The sequence below is a fragment of the Lissotriton vulgaris genome, unplaced genomic scaffold (assembly GCF_964263255.1).
Source record: "Lissotriton vulgaris unplaced genomic scaffold, aLisVul1.2 SCAFFOLD_1419, whole genome shotgun sequence".
In the NCBI taxonomy this organism is placed as follows: domain Eukaryota; kingdom Metazoa; phylum Chordata; class Amphibia; order Caudata; family Salamandridae; genus Lissotriton; species Lissotriton vulgaris.
Window position 1 is genome coordinate 96,777 of NW_028242293.1, and position 21,686 is coordinate 118,462.

Here is a 21,686-nt window from a genome sequence, read left to right on the forward strand (position 1 = left end):
TAAATTGGGTGGAAGAGTGGAAAAGGGAGGTTTGCATGAACTGGCTGACCCCTCATTCATCAACGGGTGTCTCCACTTTCTTATTGTTGAAAAAGAGGTTTGCTAACAATATGGTGAGTCCAGCATGGGTGAACAAGTTTAAAGAGAAATATGCTAAAGGAGTGACTGTGGATCAGAGAAGTAAACAAGAATTTGAGAAATGTATAATGAAAGAGAAAAGTGTTTTGTGTAAAAGGAAGAAAGGCTGTAATGCAAGGATGCCTGTAAAGAGCACTAAGTTTCAATTGGGCGAAGATAAAAAGCCCAAGAAAGGTTGGTTTGTTAGAGAAGTGCAGTCAGCCTATAAGGGAGACCAAGCTCTTCCGTAATGCTGTAAAACCGGCAATCGTTGCATTTGGAACCTTGATAGGGTTGTGTTATGAAAAAAAGCTTCTTGTTGGTATTCTGAGAAGAATGATGTTGGCTCTGGTAATAGCTCCAATGTGTTGCAAGATATGCCATCTGCCGAAAGGTAGAGTCCAACTGCAACTGAGACAAAGGGGATCCTTTGTCATCTAAAAGGGAAAGTTGGCATGTATGTAGGAGGCCACCTAATTTACAACATTTTGTATAAATTCTTGTACTATCTTTACCATTTGTTATGAAGAAATGTATGTATTTTTGTTATTTTAGAAATATGTATTCATTTCTTGTTACGTTGTCACTCGCTTTCTTTGTGGAATATGCCCTGTTTATCTTGTTTAATTACTATTGAGAGAGAAGTGTATGGCATGTGCATGTTATGTAGAACCACACCAGCTGAGAACATTGATAACCTTTCTGCAGCCTGCAGACCGAAACTCCTTCTTTGGATGTATGTTAATTCCTAATAAAAAATTTTTTAAAAAGTAAATGTCTAACAATGCTGCTCAATTGTAGCATGGGCTAGACGTAGTAGGAGAGAATACTGCTTAAATTATGCTTCATATTGATTCTAAAAACACTAACTTGACCTTGGAGGAGAAATCTGGAAGTCTATAGCCCTCATCTTGAGAGGCAGGTTATTCCTGTTGGGCCGGTAACTAGCTGAACTGTCATACTTCCCTCAGAGATTTTAGCTCCTTTCAGAAACAGTTGAAATCTTTGGGAGAAACTGTGAGGAGGAATGAGGAAATTACAAGGGGATCTGAATGACATATTCTCTGGTAATAGTACTTTCCCCAATCGTTTATTTTCTAAAGGTAGGATGCTGAGTCAGGGTTGGCCTGATGAGTGAGCTCTCTGAAAGGGTTGAACAGTAGCTGCTGAAACAAATTAGTAGCATTGCATTACAGCCTCTCTGCCCATCAGTGAATGGCACTCACAGGCTCTTAAAACTTCTCTTCATCCCTTCTCTTGAATAAAAGTTATTTCCTGCGTGGATTCAGAGTTCAAGAGGGAATACTGGGTCTCAAGTATGTAAACAACTGGCCTGATGGACAGGGTTTGCAGTATCGGGGCTCCCAATTCCTGGAGAGTGGGTCATAGCGGAGGTAAAGGAGATAAAAACATGAAATTTCACATTCCTAAAAAAGTAAAAATCCATCTTTGTTACATCCACTTAGGGATTCAAGGTCAAAATGGGCATGTGAAACTTATTTATTTTGCACAAAAAAATGAGATATTAGTAGAAAACACATTTAGCAATCGCCTTAATAACACATTGCTTTATTTTTAGGTTTCTTTCTGGAGAGATGGAGCTTGGTGTCATTGCAGAGTGAGTATCTGATATGAAGCCGTCAACTCTCACTTTAATATTTAAATAATCATTCTGTTGTTTGAATAGTCAATTGTCGTTTGTCATTGTGCACCCCAACGACATCTAATGCACTACACCTCGTGACTACTACATCGTAGTCACTCCATCGGCTACCAAGATATCATCAACAAACACATCATAAGACTGAGAGAGCGCAAACTGACCAAAATGTAGAAATGCATCACACTTACACGTAGTAAGCACAAATCATGAAGAGAAATGCCATGAGTGCTGATAGTAGCCACAGTTATATTCTGATGTGTAGTTAATATAGAAGTTTAAATAGAAGTGGAACTAATACAGAAATGTGTGAAGTAATAAGGCTTATTAAACTTGATTATTCCTGAATCCATGTTGTGTAGCTGCTAAAATGTAAGATGGCATACGGAAACGTTGAACGTGGTAGGCCTCAGGGCCAGAGCTAGGAGGGAGGGGGAAGGCGATTAAATTGCATAATATGGATTGCACTAATGTTTAGAAATAATGAGTAGGGTTTGATTTATAGATGTGTTTACTTAATCAGTAGAATAAGAGTATTAACATGCTAACAATTAAAGAAGAAGTTGAATATTATAAAACTGTTGTAGAGCTGGAAAGCCTTAAACGTTGATTTACACATATTAGTCTGGGCCGGGGAATGTTGCAACGCGGTTGGAAAACCATGAGAATTGGGATTTGGCTCCAAATGTCTGTCTGGAAGAGAAAAGGGGGTATTCAATTATTAATAATGAATAGAAGCCTGTTCATGAAATGGACCAGACATGGAGGAGGGTTCCGGAATGTTTAAGGGGTATCAGCGGGCCGGAGAAGAGTCTGAGAAGCAAGGTCGACGCTAACCACAAGGCCTCATCATGGAAAAAGCCAGAAGCTACACCACGTGAGGGGCGTCTCACGAGGGGCGTCCTAAATGTTGTTGTATTTTTGTATTAGGGACAGCGCCCCTGGGGGGAGTTAGAGCAGAAGCCTGAGGACCCTTTAGAGAGCGGATGGGTAGGCAGAGAGGGGCCATGACTGGAGGACTTTAGGTTTTCACCAAGAGTTTAGAGTGAGTGACTTCCCTCGGGAGTCATTCACTGCTGACACCTTTTTGTTAGGTTGAGACCTGGTTAAGTAGGGATACCATCTAGATCAGGGTAGGGAAAGCCTAACCTGTATTTTCCCTCCGCCTGTAATGACCGATAGATTTCAATATGTGTCTATGCTAATAGCACTATTGTTTTTAGAACTGGTATTGGTAATTTCCGTTGTTCGTCTGAGGGCTTTCAGAGAACACATGTACGTAGTTGGGCCTGTGTATCTGGTTAATCTCATTTTGAGATGCTTGTATCTGCAACTTATCTTGACTTTATAATAAACCTTTGAAAGCTAGAAGTTGTTTGTGATCCTTTGAGCAGAGTCCTTTATTGGGAGAACTAACTTGGTAAGAGATGCACTTTCTTTCCTCAAAGACAGGCAATAAAGGTTCAGTCGACCAGACCGGGGTTTTAGATCGATAGTGATAAGGTATTGATCAAAATCTCACCCTTCCAGTTGGTAGCTATAGAGGATGGTTGCCTTCTTGAGGAAGGTGATCTAGGCCAGGTTAGATTACCCCCAGGCCCCTAGAGATCGATGATCGGAAGAACCGCCCGCGGAAGAAGGACCGGATGACGTGAGACAGAAAAGCAGCAGTATCGGTCGAGAGTGAGTATAAAGGGTCATGCGTGTTAAGATTGCGGTGTTTTGTATTGTATCTATGTTGTAATGTCTGGCGGAGTTGAATGACTGTAGAGAGACTGTGGAACAGGTTGTGAGCGCGCGCAACCGGTGGAAATCTTAAGCTCAAGGAGAGCTTAAGTGGTTCGGGTGTATCGGACACTCAGAGTAATTGTTAACCAGTGTGAAGGGGGTCATGAGGTACCAATGATCACCTGAAGGACCAGATAGGGGGAACGTAAGAGTGAGTGCGTGAGTAACGGACGCTGGTCGGAAGTTACTGTGTGTGTAAAGAACCTATCAGAGAGACGATAGACATCTCGTCAGTTGGGTTGACAATTACAGATAGACTGTGGACGTACAGTCGAGGGAAGTGACCGCTTGGTCGGAAGTAGTCATTTTTCGGTGTATGAATGGGACGCATGCATGACCGCGAGGAGAGTTGAGAAAGGAGGGGTGCTGCTGCGAAGCGGAGACTAGTGACGTCAGGAAGTGCCGCGCTGGGATTGGCCGGCCGGTGAAAGACCGCACTGCGATAGGCCAGCTAGCAAAGCCGCGCTAGGATTGGTGGATTGTCATCAGGAAGTAAACAAAGTATTCCAGCTGGAAATTTTGCGCATAATTATGAAGTGTTTTAAATGGTTAAGAGCGCTGTTTAAAAGAGAGCGCAGGGGATCGTATGAAGGGGAAGAAGCCCCGCCGGAGGGTACGCCAGCGCGTTTCATGGGGACAAATGTTGGGCTGCACACGATTCTGTGGATCTCAGAGTGGAGTAGGATGACAGATGGAAATGAGGAACTTACGTTCCCGAAATACGGGACGTTCAGATTAGAGGTGTTGCACAGATTAAAAACAATTATGACCGCAACTAGACCCTTGCCTAGACCAACTCAGTTTGAAGCCCTTAATGCATGGATTAGGGCAGCGCATGAAAAGAACATGAACAGACGGCAAGAAAGAGTGAAACGTTCGGTAAGGGCAGTACAGGATGCCAAGTGGGATGAGGATGCTAAAAGATGGAGGGCGCATAACATGGAAGTAAATAAATTATATCCAGTGTTAGAGATGCCCGGGAACAAAAGCCCCCTAGAAGAGGATGACGAGAGCGAGACAGAGGACAGCCTGATAAACAGATTATTGACAGACAGGCCACCCCCGTATAACAGAGCAGGGGGAGATGCCGAGAACGGCGGGAAGGGGGGGGGCAATGCAGGAGAGCATGGGCCGCTTCCCAGTTCCGATTGGGATCCCGCTGCAAAGAAAGAACTGTCCCAGCCTAGCCAAGTGCAACAGGTGGTCGGGAGGTTTGTGGTACAAAGAGCGCCAGAAACGGCGTGTGCCACATCCTACGCATTACCTGATGCACTACAGGTACCTGTTACCATAGGTCCTATAGTGTCGGTATATGACCCAGACAGGGCTAGAGGGGAAGAACGGGTACGAAGGGACAGAGAAAGAGCAGAGATGGCAAGAAGGAAAGATACGATCAACTCCCCAAGTCAGTTGCCGATACCAAGAGATTGGAGCACCCCAGTACACACAACAGGAGATCTGGGGGACATTAGATGGCCAGAGGATATGAGGGGACCAGGACGGAAATCTTTTCAAGAGTTCAACGAGTACATGAAGAAATGGGATGAGGCAGTCGAGGCTCAAAAGAACATCATAGCGGCAGAAGCTGAAAGGGAAAGTCAGGACAGCAGAGCCCGGACTCACTGCGGGGCTGAAGAGAGCAGTCCGGAGTGGGACGGGAGGGAGAAGGACAGTAGGAGATTCACCCATTGGGCCTGGAGTGGAGATAGATCCGACCTGGAAAATGGGGGCCCAGAGAACGGGGGGGTGTCTCGCCCGATACATAATGAAGAAGACAGGAGGGCTCGGGAGTACAGGGACAGCTTTAAGTGCATCCACTGTGTGCCCGGCGGGAGAGAACAGAGTGGGGGTTGCATGAGACCACACCATAGTCCTTGTGACGACGGACATGAGCGCAGCCCAGGGAATACGGGAAACCAGGAAGGATCGTATCAGATACTGAGTGATACGAGGCCAAGGGAGAATGGAGACCGAAGGGAGAGTAGCAGAGAGACTTACTGTGAGAAGAGAGGAGAGAATGGGCAAGGTGAGAAGGGGGGTAGCAGGCCCGTGTTCCATCACCTTCCAAGATCGGATGGCCGAGCATGGGATCTGGAGAGATGGGAACAAGAGAGAGCACTCCCCAACTCTCCAGAACCCAAACGTAGGGCCCGGAGTTGGGATGGGAGAGACACCTGTCAACCTCCCTCGAAGGAATTATTGCGAGCAGAAATAAAAGCCAAAAGACTCGATGTCTCCAGCTTAAAGTCAGATCTGGATGACATGGTAGACGGTACCCTGCCCTTAGAAAGAATGGACATGTATGAGCAGGATGAAATTCTGTTCATGGCAAAGGATGTAACTCGAAAGGCGAGAGCAATCCATGAGAAATTAGTCGAACTAGCAGGCAAATATATGGTAGACTTGTCAAGAACCAAAGCGTTACAGGGCAACCACAGGCTACATTACACAGACCGAGATCTAGATGAGAGGAGGACCATCGGATTGAAAACACACATAAGGGAACTGATCACTGGAATAAGGACATGGAGGGCCCTAGATAAGTGGGAAGAGAGGTGGTCCAAGAGAGGGACCGTTAGGAGAAGTACACTTGGGATGACACCAGGAGGACAGCAGGGAGTAGAGACGTACCCTTTGAGGGAAGTCGCAAATGGGACCTATGTCCACGTCCCTTGGAGTAGGGGGGATTTAGCTGCTTTTACCACCTCTTTCCCCAAACTGCGGGAAAACCCTGTGGAGTGGTATAAGCAAGTTGAGAGATTCGTAAAAATCTCAAAGGTCCTATGGATAGATTTGAACACGCTGTTTGACATAGTGGTGCCAGGAGATTTGTGGACCGCATGCAAGGTTAGCGCTGAGTGGCCCATCATAGAGCCAGAGAGAGATGCTAGGACTAATGGGCCGTCCGAGAGTGTGATGGCAAAATTCGAAAGAGTAATGACGTGGCTGAAAGAGAAAGTGCCAATGCAAGACATAGATTGGGTAAAAATTGACCGAACGAGACAGGAACCCAAAGAGACAGTACACGAATACTATGAGAGATTGCTGAAGGCGTTTAAACAGTATAGCGGTCTGGATGTCATGGATCCGAGGGACATAGGGCAATTTGTGTCCAAATTTGTCCTAGGCCTGAGACCGGATATTAGTTTAATGATTCAGCAACACTTGATTTGTTGGCAAAATAAACCCCTGGACGAAATACTGAGGTATGCCAGGTACTGCTGTGATGAGATAGATTCTAAGGCTAAGAAACTAAAGGAGAAACTGATGGTGGTACAGATGCAGGCAGCAGGGAAGGGGGGACAGCAGCAACAACAACCAGGAACCGGTACTGGAGGAAGGAAACAATACAGCCAGAACAAGGGCAATGAGGAGAACTCCACCTTTAGACCCAGGATAGATATAGCTACCTTAAAGAGAACGACTAGGTGCCACCAGTGTAACGAGGTGGGGCATTGGAAACGCGAGTGTCCCTATAATGTTGAGATAGGAGACCAAGAGGTGGAAGAGGAAGAGACCCAGAGTGCGCCTACGAGAGGGATAACGCAATACCAGGGAAAGGTGCTCAAAGGGGGGCCTCCTCCCCGAGCCCAGTTCCCGCAGGCACCCAGAGTAGGGACTATGGGTAAGACATATAGACAGATGCCCCTGTTTGTAGGAGGAGAGGAATGCTATTATGTGGACCCACTAACTGGACAGAGAGTGGAAAGAGATGACTGCATCCTCGGGGCAGCTCTGGAGGTAGACCAAAGGGGACCCTATGTTGAGGCCGAAGTGGCAGGGTTCCCCACGACATTTCTAGTGGACACAGGAGCCACTCGATCCACGATCAGATCAGCCGCAGTTCCAGGCCTGCCCATGTCGGGGGAGACCATACAAGTGGTGGGGGTCGCTAACAAGAGAATGACCAGTCCTTTGACTGAGCCCGTGCAGGTGAAAATAGGGAAGTACAGTGAGGAGCACCAGTTTGTGGTTTGCGATTCTAGTCCTGTATGTCTGCTAGGAAGAGACCTTTTGTGCAAATTGAACTGCACTATATACTGTACACCGCAAGGAGTGGAGGTACTGACAAATGATGATGATGCAGACTTTAAAGTCGCGAATTCCAGAATATGTGTGGAACTGTATCCCACTCTGACGGTAGACGAGCTTCCCTGGGATTTGAGGGAGACAGTTGCTCCAGAAGTGTGGGATTTCACTGGGGAAGAGATTGGGTTGGTGAAAGGGGTGGACCCAGTGAAAATTGCAGTGAAACCACATGCTGAGTTCCCAAGAACCCCTCAGTATAAATTGACTCCAGAAACGATTGCAGGCATAAAACCCGTGATTGAGTCCATGATTAAGCAGGGAATACTGAAGGAAATCGTGGGTAGTCCATGCAACTCCCCGATTATGGGTTTGCAGAAACCAAATGGGAAATTTCGGATAGTGCAGGACCTCAGAAAGATTAATAACATAGTCGTTTCGTGTTGTCCAGTGGTACCGAATCCATCAGTGATACTGTTTCAGATACCGTTCCAAGCAGAATGGTTCACTGTGATTGATCTTTGCCAGGCTTTCTTTTCGATCCCTTTGGACGAAGAAAGCCATTTTCTTTTCGCATTTAAGCTGGAAGGTCGCGTCCTAACATGGTGTCGTATTCCTCAGGGGTATACAGAAAGCCCATCGATCTTCAACCAGCTCCTAAAGAAAAATCTTGAAAGTCTAGTGCTGCCCCAGAGGTCAGTTCTGGTCCAGTACATAGACGACCTCCTTGTGGCGTCAGAAACAGAAGAAGCTTGCAGGGAAGACTCTATTGCTTTGTTAAATCACCTAGCTGAAAATGGGCATAAGGTGTCCCCGGGGAAATTGCAGTACTGCCTGACAGAGGTACAGTACTTGGGACACAGAATTGAGAAAGGTAAGCGAAAGGTGTCACCAGACAGGATAGAGGCCATCATGAAAATGAATGCGCCTAAAACACAGAGAGAAGTCAGAATGTTCCTAGGAATGGTGGGATATTGCCGACAGTGGATTGCAAACTTTTCACTGAAAGCAAAGCCCTTGCAAAAACTGACGCACAAGGAAGTGAGTGATCCGGTACCATGGGACAAAGACTGTTTGATGGCGTTCCTGCAGCTGAGAGAGGACTTATGTCGTGCTCCGGCTCTGGGAATGCCGGATTACAATAAACCATTCTTGCTCTACTGCTGCGAGAGAGAGGGATGCGCGCTGTCTGTGTTAGTCCAAATCCATGGGAATGCCCGTAGACCAGTCGCTTATTTCTCGGCTACTTTAGACCCAGTAGCCGCAGCGTTGCCCGGATGTCTCAAATCCGTTGCCGCAACAGGTGTCAGCATTGAGAGGTGTGAGAATATTGTTATGGGGCACCCGTTAGAGGTACATGTGCCCCACTCTGTTGAACTGTTGATGACCAGGACCAAAACACAGCATCTGACAAACAGCAGGCTCACGCGCTATGAGCAAGTTATTCTTGCTGCAGAGAACGTGACCCTAAGGAGATGCTCTGTTTTAAATCCTGCTACCTTGATGCCACTTCCAAACGATATTGAAGATGATGATGAATGTACAGACCATGACTGCCTCGATGTGACTGAACTATGCACCAAACCAAGACCCGACATCGTAGATGAGCCACTGACCGACCCAGATGAAATTTTCTTTGTCGATGGCTCATGTGTAAGAGACGAAGTTGGGCAGTTGAGAGCAGCTTACGCTGTTTGTACAATTACTGGAGTAGTGGAAGCTGGATGCCTGGAAGGAGTACACTCCGCTCAGGTAGCCGAGATTATTGCCCTGACGCGTGCCTGCCTGGCAAGCAATCAAATTCGAGTCACCATATACACTGACAGTCAATATGGTTACGGGGTAGTTCATGATTACGGGCAGTTGTGGTCTCAAAGAGGTTTCATGACCTCTTCAGGCTCTCCCATTCGCAATGGAGAGTTTGTGCGCCTGTTGTTAGAGGCATTGCAATGTCCAGCAGGTATCGCAGTTGTGAAGTGTACCGCCCACACCAGAAATATGGACTTTGTGTCACAAGGCAATAGATATGCAGACGAAGTCGCACGGTATTGTGCGGAAACAGGATACTCTTTCACAGAGGTGGAAGTGGGTGGAATAAATGTAAGGACTGAATTAGCCATGATTCTGGAAACTGTTGATACTTGGGACGAACTGAAGGAGATGCAAGAGAATGCTCCTGACTGTGAAAAAGAAACATGGCTAAAGGCAGGATGTGTGGTGGGTGAGGCCCATTTCTGGGTCTCAGCAGATGGCAGAGCAGTGTTGCCCAATGAGATGGTGAGCCCAATGGCCCGACACATACATGGTCCTGTCCACTTAGGAAGAGATGCTATGCTGAGAGTGTTTAGACAGACCTGGTACAACCCCAAGTTCAGAGTAGCAGCCGAAGCAGTGTGCCAGCGTTGTGTGACGTGCCAGCAGTTGAATGTAGGGAAGAAGACACCCGTTACACTAAGCCACATAGGGAGGTCAGGAGGTCCATTCAATAGAATGCAGATAGATTTTATCGAAATGCCAAGGTGCAGCCGCCTCCGTTATATCCTGGTGGTTGTCTGCGTTTTCTCCAGATGGGTTGAGGCATATCCTACACGCAGGTGCGACACCCTCACAGTGGCTAAGTTACTGCTTAGGGAGCTTATACCGCGCTTCGGGGTGCCGGCCTCTTTGGAATCAGATAGGGGAACGCATTTCAACAGCTCGCTTGTGAAAATGATTTGTGCCGCTTTAAATATAGACCAAAAACTACATTGCAGTTATCGACCAGAAGCTTCAGGAATTGTGGAGCAAATAAATGGCACCATCAAGGCCAGAATTGCAAAGGTGTGTTCATCAACATCCTTGAGTTGGCCTGATGCGTTGCCATTGGTTCTTATGAGCCTCCGCAGTACCCCAGACAGAAGAACGGGGCTGTCACCACATGAGGTGTTAATGGGAAGAGCAATGAGGTTACCATCTGTCCCAACTGCTGCACTGATTAGCATCACAGATGATATGATCCTGGACTATTGTAAGGGGCTGTCTGACGCCATTCATTCTGTGTCCCTTCAGGTGCAGGCTGCCGAGGTACCATCGTGCCAGGACCCTTGTCACGACTTGCTTCCTGGGGATTGGGTCCTGGTGAAAAAGCACGTGAGAAACAGCTGCCTGGATGTTCGTTGGCGTGGGCCTTTCCAGATCATCCTGACCACAAATACGGCAGTGAAGGTGGGAAGCCTGCCCAACTGGATCCACGCGTCGCACACGCGGAGAGTTCCAGCACCTCTGGAAGAAACAGCTCCTCTCTCGGATAGACGTCCAGCTGCAGACCGAGAAGCCATAGAGGGGGCTAGCCAAGCTGTAGAGGTGCCAGCGGAAGCAGGGAACGAATCTGACCAAGCTGAGGACGGTCAGTACAACAGCGAGACAGACGACGCTACTGAAGGGGAAAGTAGCTGGGAGTACGAGTCAGACGCTGACAGGTCTGACAGAGAGCGGGAAAGGACAAGAAGAAGACGGAGTAGAAGGGTACGTGGAGAAGCTGATTGGCCGCAAAGAAGGAGCTCTAGCCTAAGGTCAACTCCGGAGAGAACCCTTCCTCCGATATCAGAAGACTCAGACCCCGAAGAAGGTGCTCAGGGCGCTGAAGCACCGGAGTTGAGGAGGTCAAGAAGAGTGCGTGTGCCTAACAGAAGATACTCCACCCCTGAGTGGACATACCTGGCGACAGATGGCTTCAAAGCCAGTGACAGGGAGGATCCGAGCGGTGGTGGTGTCCAGTTCTGAGCCCATCGTAACAGTGGAGATACGACTGTTAGTACCCGGAGTTGAACAAGAAGGGTCACTGACATTTATGCTTCCCCGACCTCCCCGCCTCAGCAAGATAAAGGACATGTTTCTCACAGAATTGCAATTCCCCGATTTTGGTACAAAGATATCAGCCGCAGAAGAGCACAATCTTCGTCTGGAAATATTGAATTTTGCTGTTGAATCTGCAGGCGAGCGCCTGATAGTGGATGCTTAAAAGACTTTGTAAATAAGCGTGAAGAAAAGAAGATTACCTAGCGCCTAGGAAGCAGAGATTCTTAGGGACACTCCCTGAGATGATGGAGAAGGGCTAGGGTTGTCTGTATTTGAACTAAAAAGAACTTTGGCGGAAAGGGTTGTCAGCTTCCAGTTGCGTGGTTCTCAGGACAAAAGGAGAAAAAGAGACTGTAAAGGAACGAAAAGAAAGGAACTTTGTGCTGAGTTGAGAGAGAACCACACTATCTGACGAAATGGAGGCCGGTACCCAGAACCGCAGAGCGAAATGTATAATAGGTACACTAATAGTAGGAGTGATAATACTAATAGCTTTAGTGGTAACAGTCTCTTATGTCAAGGGACGTGAGGAGGAGGCAAAGGTAACTGATGAGGCATCTGTAGAAGCGCTTACACCCACCATTGCTGGTGAGAAAGGGGAAAACACTCACGAGAAAGCGTTATTGGCTGCAGAAGCCCGCAGGTTACACGTGGATGAGTCCCAAGGTGACTTTAGGTCAAATGCTTATGCTAAATTATTGTATGAATATGTGGATGCCATGGAGGTCAAGGACTGTTACGTCTGCATGCAGTTGCCGGCGTCTGTAGATGAAGGCATTCGATATCATCACCTCCCGCTGAAATATGGCATTACATGTAGCTTGTTGCTTAGTATATTTTATGGGAGAGATAGTTTTGACTATTATTTCTCCAATTATGATGCAGTGTTACCAGAAGTCCCAAATTATAAACAAATGAATAAATGGGACTACTGGAAGAGTGAAGATAGGTTGGCAAAGTTTTTCATTCCTTGGATTACTTTAGATACTTCACATGCCCGCAGAAATAACCTGACATGCAAGGTGTCAGAAGTCGAGAAAAAGTTTATAGGGCAGGTGGATGATCGGAATAGGAGACAAAAGATTTTGAAGAAATCGGGACAATGGAAAACAGATTGGACCGAAGAAGAAAAGGCACACAAGAGAAAGGGTAGTAGTGGTCCAATAGCTTTAGATAGAACGCAGAGAGGAAAGTTATGTCTTCATAGAGCCAAAACGTATTATGAAAATGTATACGTGGGAGAGGTTAGCTGTGAACATGCTCTCAATTTGGAGTACTACACCAAAGACTTCCTGAAGGGAATGCAAGTGATTCCTAACGTATATTTTGTATGTGGGAGAAATGCCTACGTGAGGCTACCTGATAATTGGTATGGCTCATGTTACTTGGCAATTATCTTCCCTAAAATATATCATGCCCAAGACTTAGAGATCATTGAGGGCAAGACATCATCGAGGGGAAGGAGAGATGTGGGTGCAGAAATGGTTGGAGATGTCTTTGGAGCTGTGTTCCCACTTCTGGGATTAGCTCTTAATGATGTTAAAATTAGACGACTAGCAACAGTCGTAGACAGGTTGTCTGCCAGCACTGCTCAGTCCTTAATGCTAGTGGAGGGAGAGATGCAATCGATAAGGGCTATGGTTCTTCAAAACCGCCTTGCGTTAGATGTCCTATTAGCAAAAGAGGGCGGAGTCTGTAAGGCTTTGAAGGTCCAAGAATGTTGTACTTACATTCCAGACAATTCGAAGCCCCTTGAGAAAGTTATTAGAAATATAACTGATATTCACAAGGAGATTGAAGACCTGAGCAGAGAAAATGTCTGGGAAAAGGTGGGCCAAGGAATGAGTGAAGCTGGAAGCTGGCTCACCGCCTTAGGCAAAAGCTTTGTGTGGAAAATACTAAAACCTATCATCATAATATTGATCTGTGGAATCGTGTTATGGGGTTTGGTGAGGGTATTTAAATGGAACAGAGCCAGAAGGTCAGCGAGGGCTCAGAGAAAACAGCTGCAGAGATTGGCTGCCATACAAGATAGTCAGTACCGGAGTCTGAGGGCTCTGGAAACACAGAAGCGAGTTATGCTAGCAATCACCGCAGTTTAAATATTTAGTGATGACCCCGAGAGGTCATCAAAGGGGGGAACTGAGAGAGCGCAAACTGACCAAAATGTAGAAATGCATCACACTTACACGTAGTAAGCACAAATCATGAAGAGAAATGCCATGAGTGCTGATAGTAGCCACAGTTATATTCTGATGTGTAGTTAATATAGAAGTTTAAATAGAAGTGGAACTAATACAGAAATGTGTGAAGTAATAAGGCTTATTAAACTTGATTATTCCTGAATCCATGTTGTGTAGCTGCTAAAATGTAAGATGGCATACGGAAACGTTGAACGTGGTAGGCCTCAGGGCCAGAGCTAGGAGGGAGGGGGAAGGCGATTAAATTGCATAATATGGATTGCACTAATGTTTAGAAATAATGAGTAGGGTTTGATTTATAGATGTGTTTACTTAATCAGTAGAATAAGAGTATTAACATGCTAACAATTAAAGAAGAAGTTGAATATTATAAAACTGTTGTAGAGCTGGAAAGCCTTAAACGTTGATTTACACATATTAGTCTGGGCCGGGGAATGTTGCAACGCGGTTGGAAAACCATGAGAATTGGGATTTGGCTCCAAATGTCTGTCTGGAAGAGAAAAGGGGGTATTCAATTATTAATAATGAATAGAAGCCTGTTCATGAAATGGACCAGACATGGAGGAGGGTTCCGGAATGTTTAAGGGGTATCAGCGGGCCGGAGAAGAGTCTGAGAAGCAAGGTCGACGCTAACCACAAGGCCTCATCATGGAAAAAGCCAGAAGCTACACCACGTGAGGGGCGTCTCACGAGGGGCGTCCTAAATGTTGTTGTATTTTTGTATTAGGGACAGCGCCCCTGGGGGGAGTTAGAGCAGAAGCCTGAGGACCCTTTAGAGAGCGGATGGGTAGGCAGAGAGGGGCCATGACTGGAGGACTTTAGGTTTTCACCAAGAGTTTAGAGTGAGTGACTTCCCTCGGGAGTCATTCACTGCTGACACCTTTTTGTTAGGTTGAGACCTGGTTAAGTAGGGATACCATCTAGATCAGGGTAGGGAAAGCCTAACCTGTATTTTCCCTCCGCCTGTAATGACCGATAGATTTCAATATGTGTCTATGCTAATAGCACTATTGTTTTTAGAACTGGTATTGGTAATTTCCGTTGTTCGTCTGAGGGCTTTCAGAGAACACATGTACGTAGTTGGGCCTGTGTATCTGGTTAATCTCATTTTGAGATGCTTGTATCTGCAACTTATCTTGACTTTATAATAAACCTTTGAAAGCTAGAAGTTGTTTGTGATCCTTTGAGCAGAGTCCTTTATTGGGAGAACTAACTTGGTAAGAGATGCACTTTCTTTCCTCAAAGACAGGCAATAAAGGTTCAGTCGACCAGACCGGGGTTTTAGATCGATAGTGATAAGGTATTGATCAAAATCTCACCCTTCCAGTCACTTCAGTAAGTCTGGCAGCTCAGTGGCCTACTGCTCCCACTGCAGGAATTTAAGTTTGACCTCGTGGTCACAGATTTAAATCATGGCTGTTCCACTCAGTCTTGTCCCCTTCTGAGGTTGATAAATGAGTCCCATTCGTGAGCAATGACTATTTGTTATTCAGCATCAAGATATCTTTCAGCGTGAACAGGTGCTTTCTGAATATTTATGTTTGAAAATAAATGTAACTGTTAGAAATAAAATGAATTCCAAAACAATGTATATACACTTAAAAAAGGTTACTCATGTAAGTAAGTGCAAATTCATTAAAAAGAGGGTGGATGACCCCACTCCCCCAAAAAATAATAGGGTGATTTAAAAAAAAATCATAGCTGTTATATAAAAAGGGAAACATTTACAATGTAATCCTTATAGTGAAACAATCATCGGCAAGGCCAATAGATTAGTTGTAATGCTCATATGTTCTGCGATATGCTTAGATGCATGAACATAAAGCACACATATAAGGACCCAGGTGTACGCAGGCAAAACCCAGATGCAAATATACATGCACAGATATGATACAGACATGCCGTGCAGTCAGACAACACACCGGTAGGTACAGTCAGACAGGTGGGTTATGGTTAGTTGCATGGATAGGTGGATTAAAGATTGTGTAGTTGCCTATAAGAATTAATAGATGTTGGATGCTAACAGTGGTGGATGGGTAAAATGGATCAATGTGATTACATACCTTGAATGATGTACCTGTGGGTGGATCAATGCATCTTTGTGTATAGATTGATTCGAGTCTATCCCGTTTCTATGCACACAGCACAGGTGCCATCGAGAGTGAGAGCATAGGATATATAAACAGGCGCCAAATATTGGGACCCACCATTGTGGCACTACACATCATCCAAAATGACTCCAACCTAAACACACTAATGGGCAGATTGATATTTGATTGTGTTTACTATGTACAGCTCTGGACATTATGGGAATAGGTTCTTTTGTGGGTTCTGACATCATGGAGTTTTTAGGTACATTATAAGAAATGTTCTGAAGTGTCAAGTATTGGGGCTGGTAACCTTTGTTCGATTGAGCAGTATGTGTGCTGAGGGCGGTGTAAATGTGGGTGGGAGGGTCAGGAAAGCATTCCTTTGAAAGATTGCACTTGGACTAGAGTAAGAGATGGAGAATGAGGTTTGCAGACTTTGTATTATTTCATGTAGGCGATCCACTTAGAGTTTGATATCAAGCAGTTTATTTTTTTGAGTAGGTAAGAGATTTGTGCTAAGGTCCATAGTGAGTAAATGTAATGAAGTATAAGGTAAGGAGTCACATATCTATTTTGAATCATTCATATGGGTGGTTGAGCCTTTATATGGAGAGTCAACTTGCACTGCTATTTTGGTGTAGCTGGATTGGACCACGAAGTTTGTCCTTAACAGTATTTCAGTCGGTGTCCACGTAGTAGTAGCATTCTTCCTGTTTATGGATCTTGACTACCTTGATTTATCCTGGCCTAGATGCTGTCTGGTTTTATTCCCAAGGAACCTCTGAGTGATGATGGAAAGAGGAAGTGTGTTGTGATGGGCGAGCAAAAGGTCTTATTGTATGTAGATATGTTAGGCGTGGTATCACCGTTGACATCACTAGCCACGTAATATTCTTTGAGCGACTTCCTGGTACCAAACAACATGAAGAAGAATTGAAAGTTGAGATCCATGGATTAGATCATGATCTTCACCTGGGGCTTTTGTGTCTTTCAGACTAACAAGTAAAAGCATAGGAAACTGGTACTGGAGAGTATGCCATTAGTAAAAAAGAATGAGAACTCCGTTTTGATGGAGTTGGATCTGTGACTATTGCATTAGTCCGTCCCATACTAAGGTTTTCAAGTAGCTGTCAGCGCTTGGTATTAGTGTATTTGATAGCAGTTTTTGATAAGTCAATGAGAATAGCATCTCTCAAGATTTTAAAATCTTGTACATCAAAAGTGTGCCAAGAGGCAGGAGGTCACGCTAGTCTACCGGGAATTTCTGTTATTCCCTGATTGATTTTCAAGTGGGGGATAATTTGGAAGCACTTACCTGTAGATGTGCAACCTTAAAATAAACCTCCGTTCATTTTTTATTAATTTGTCGTTCACCTAAGCAACAGTGCATCTTTTTAACAAAACCCTGTGATTTAATAGGCCACGCAATCATGCATCATAATAGGCTGACAGTCCTAGGTTAATGTAATATGATATATATTATTGTAATTTAAGTATTGATAAGGAATGTGATCAGGGGGCATTAGAATTCAGACTTAATTCGCATATGCTGCCTATCTCACATTATCCAGGCTCTCACAAATAATAAGGGGCACACTCTTGGCCAGATGTGGACCTTGGATGACTCCATTCAGTTTGCTGACCAGCTATTACTGCAGTGGTCAGATCATACACTAATAAGGCTCAACATCCATTCAGGATTTAAGAAATCTCCTCTTCAAAACCTCAATCAAACGTTTGCAAGCCCTAGGAAAAAAGAGGGGACTTTGCTAGGCTTGGCGACTTTATTGAAGACTCATCTAAGTTGTCATCTTATTGCAATGCTTTTGCTGAGTGCTGTGACATTTATTTATTTATTTATTTATATGCTTGTATAGCGCTGGAAGTCAACCCCCGAAAGGGTATTTCCGCGCTTACGCATTACCAAAGAGCCAGAAACTTGTAACTAGACAGTGAGATGAAGGGGGGAAAAACCTAACAGGCGACAAATAAAAAAGTTTTCAGGGATTTCTTGAAGAATTGAAAGTTGGTTGTATTTTTGAGAGCAGGGGGCAATGAGTTCCAGAGGATGGGGCCTTTGTAGGACAGGGCTCGCCCTCCCTGCCTAGCTTTTTTTATCCTAGGAACCTGGAGTTGTTGCTGACTGCTGGAGCGCAGGGTTTGACTGGGTTTGTAGGGTTTGAATAATTCTTTTAGATATTTAGGTCCATTGCCAAACAAACATCTATGAATTGTGCAGCAGATTTTAAATTTTACACGCTGTCTAATTGGCAACCAGTGGAGTTTTGTCAAGAGGGGGAGTGAGGCAGACCTTGGCTGGGCGTTGAGAACTAGTCTCACAGCAGTGTTCTGGACCACCTGTAGTCTCTGTAGTTGTTCCTCATTTGCCGAGACCAGCAGGCCATTGCAGTAGTCCAGCCTACTTATAACCAAGGCCTGGACGAGAGTCTTCCTATAAGAATCTGATAGGAATGGGAAGACTCGTCGTAGCAGTCCAATGACCTGGAAGCAGGAACCTGCTACTTGATTTGTGTGCTCTATAAACAGGAGTGTTTTGTCTAAGCGCACGCCGAGATTTTTGACGATCTGTTTGGGGCTTGGAGTTGGTCCTAAATCCAAGGGCCACCAATCCGGGGACCACAAAGGTGTGGCCTCCCCAAACAGCATTACCTCAGTCTTGCCTACATTGCACTGGAGGCGATTAGTGGCCATCCAGTGAGATATTGCCCTCATTCGCTCCGCAAAAGATTTTTTTATTGCCGGCGTTAAGGTTTAAAGGGGAACAAAAGCTGAGTGTCGTCAGCGTACGACACAAGGGTGAACCCATAAGATCTTACAATATCCATCAAGGGGGCCACATACACGTTGAAGAGTGTGGGGCTTAGGCATGAGCCCTGTGGCACTCCCTTGGTGAGCTCCCTTGAGATAGAATGGTGGGAGCCCAATCTGACCTCTTGTTGGCGATCCGAAAGAAAGCTTTCCAGCCAAGAAAGAGCCACACCTTCTATTCCCCTTTCCCTCAGACGTGTTTTTCTCCACTTCTTTTCCAACCTCCTACATTTTTGTTTTTCTGTTCTAAGCTCCTCGGTATACCATGTTTCCTGTTTGGTGGCAGGGTATTGTTTGTGTAATTTTAGAGGTGCTATTTTGTCAATTGCTTCTTTGAGGGAATTGTTGAATTTGGTAAAAAACGGTCTCTATACTGTCTGTCCCAGTGGGAGTGGGCTGCTTCCATTCCTTTTGCAATTCCTCTACGGTGACTTTATGCCATTGTTGACGCCAGACAGATGGTAGGGAGTTTTTGTTAGAAGGCTTATCTGCCTTAGATATTGAGAATTCCACAACGAGGTGGTCGGACCAAATTATTTGAGCCGGGGAAAGGCATTGTACTTTGGGGAAGTTGGTGAAAACCAGGTCGAGAAGGTGGCCACCTATATGGGTGGGCTTGTGGTTTTGCAGAGTCAGACCGAGGGAAGACATAATTTAACAATATGCTTTCAGAGGTCTTAGACAAGGAATCTCCAAAAACACTTTTTAAAAACGCTTTGCTTAAAGCAACTAATAAGTGCCACTCTCTGACTTTGAAGGTCAGTCGCCTTAGGCTTAGAGAGATGGACCAAAAATGGTGAACTACATAATACAATAAATACGTGATGCTTTATAAGCATTAACTAAAGATTTTGAAAGCATGTCTGACACCATGCTCAGTGATCCTTCTTCTGTCAACGTGCTTTTAATTTAAGAGCCTTCAATCTCCCTTCTTAGATCTCTAGGTCGCTGTCTCAAGACATTTTTGTGAAAAGCTTATCTTATTCTTCTTGATCAAGATCCAGATGATCTAAGCATGAATCAAGAATTCTGCCGTTCCTTTGAAAGGTAGTCCTGGATATATTGCCCTCTACCAATCCGCTGCCAATTGGACATCTTTCATTTCATTCAACCGGAATCAGGTTGAAGCAGCATTAGGGAATATCAAATTGGGTTCCCCTGCCGAATCTCCATCTTATAGACCTGTTCTTCTGCGATGGTACCTGTCTTTATTGATATATTCAATATTTGTCTCTCCTCTGGGATCCTTCTTGGTGAATGGAAGAAAGGAAGTGTCATCAACCATCAGGAGCCATCACACTGTGCTCTCACCAAGGCGGGGGTAATCAGGCTGCCCTTTGCTTTGGCTCTTGATGACTTGAGATCCTTCTTGGATCAGGGAAGCTCTGTTGCTCTCCTGTTGCTTGACCTGTCTAAAGCTTTCTAAATCATGTGCTAAGACGTCCTTTAAGCATGTCTCAAGGAGGCTGTTTTTAAGAGGCAGGTAGGGTCATATGTTGACTCCTTTCTTAAAATGTGCTCACAATCTGCGACAGATTCCTCATTTTCACGCATGATTTTAACATTTATTTATGTCTATTGATCTTTCTCATTGAGTCTTTAAGTTGCAAGGAAGTTTGTTACACAAATTAAACCTAGCTTATAAGGGGGGGGGGCCAGAGGGCGCCAAGCAAGATGGCCGCTCTCCCGTGAGGCTCCTGCTGCTTGGAACACAATCCGGCTGGCATCCTTCTCCAGTCCAGACCTGCACTTATGAAACCTACATGCAGGGATAGCTGAAACCACCGGCTATCCGCTCTCATTGAAATATTGCCGCAATATGACCTCTAACTGCTGTGGACGGCCCGTATACCCTTCACCCTGCAGACTCAAGATGGTGGCCGAGGTGGTAATGGCCATTTGACTGAATTGAGACTGTGGGATCCGGAGGCTCCTGAAAGGGAACGGATCCAGGGGTGGACGCTGCCACCGGAGCCCTTTCTTCCCGGAGTGCCTGGCCCATCCCGCTTACCACTACATTCCTGATATCCCGCTGCTGCCTCCCTGCCTGGCGATACAGCTGAGGACCAGTGGGTTCTGGCCTGGGACGGCTGAGGAGGTGCTCACCGCTTGCACCTCTGCCTTGGCGACAGCCCGCCTTTGTGATTTTGAGCTGGGGGCCACTGGCGGAAGGGACACGGTGCTTGCCGGAGTGGACGTCGCCGCCTGGGGTGAGCGCCCTACCCCTTGATTAGACCCAGCCCTGGTTGGGCCCTGTGGTGGGCCAGAGGCCTGCTTGCGCCGCCCGGGTCTGTGTCCAGCTGCTGTAGAGCCTGCCCGCACCCGAGATGGCCGTGTCCCACCTCCGCTGAGCTGGTGAGTCTGCTGGGGTCCTTTGTTGCTCCCGACATCCCGCCCGCTGCCCTGCGCTGGCACCGTGCCGCCTTGCATCTACCACCAGCCGCCCTTCCACGGGCTGAGCTCCGGAGCCTTCTGTGGGACGCCTCTTGGCAGAGGATGGCTTTCCCACCCACATTACTCAAGGCGCTTCTGAACGGCCATCAGGACTGCCTGGGACACTCCCCCTGCCCATCCTCTTAGCGCTTCCATGCGGGATGGTTTAACCAGAACTGCCGCCCACAGCCTACTTCAATACCTTGAGCCATACACTGCCCATAAACCAACAGTAGCACTGTGCACGTTTTTCCTTGGGCCTACGGGTACTAGAAGACACAGCCTGATTGTAATGCCTGCTGAGAGGGAGTTGGCCCCTGACCGTCCTGTTTTGCCATAACCACAATTCTGAGGGAGGAGGGACAAGGAGCTGATTGAAGTGTGGGCCCAACACACACAGGAGTACCACTCCACACTCTTGCACACTCATTCCTCTTTTTTGGAGACACCTATCCTGACTAGCAACCATAATAGGCTGCAGTCCTCCTACTCTGTGTTAGGAACTAGTATCTTTTCAGTATTCCACGTCCTGTTTTGCTGCCTCCAGCTGGCCTGCCCCACCGGTGCTGTTACCCTATGATGCGCGCCAGTGACTTTGCGAGTTTACGTCCTCTGAGGACCGAAGGCCCCCTAACTACCTAACGATAGAGACCACTCGGTCATCTGGGTGGCAGCTCTGAGGCGGGCCTTGCTCCCCGCTGTTCT

General features: G+C 46.1%; 1 protein-coding gene across 1 annotated transcript in view; it reads left to right on the forward strand.

Annotated features, from left to right (window-relative positions):
• LOC147669005 (leukocyte immunoglobulin-like receptor subfamily B member 3) overlaps positions 1-21,686 on the forward strand; it is a gene marked incomplete at its 3' end in the record, with an annotated part of 559,849 nt that overhangs the window by 37,359 nt on the left and 500,804 nt on the right. Inside the window, exon 4 of the mRNA XM_086948290.1 lies at positions 1,697-1,735. Coding sequence (XP_086804416.1) covers positions 1,697-1,735 — 39 coding nt within the window. The remainder of the gene's footprint in view (positions 1-1,696; positions 1,736-21,686) is intronic.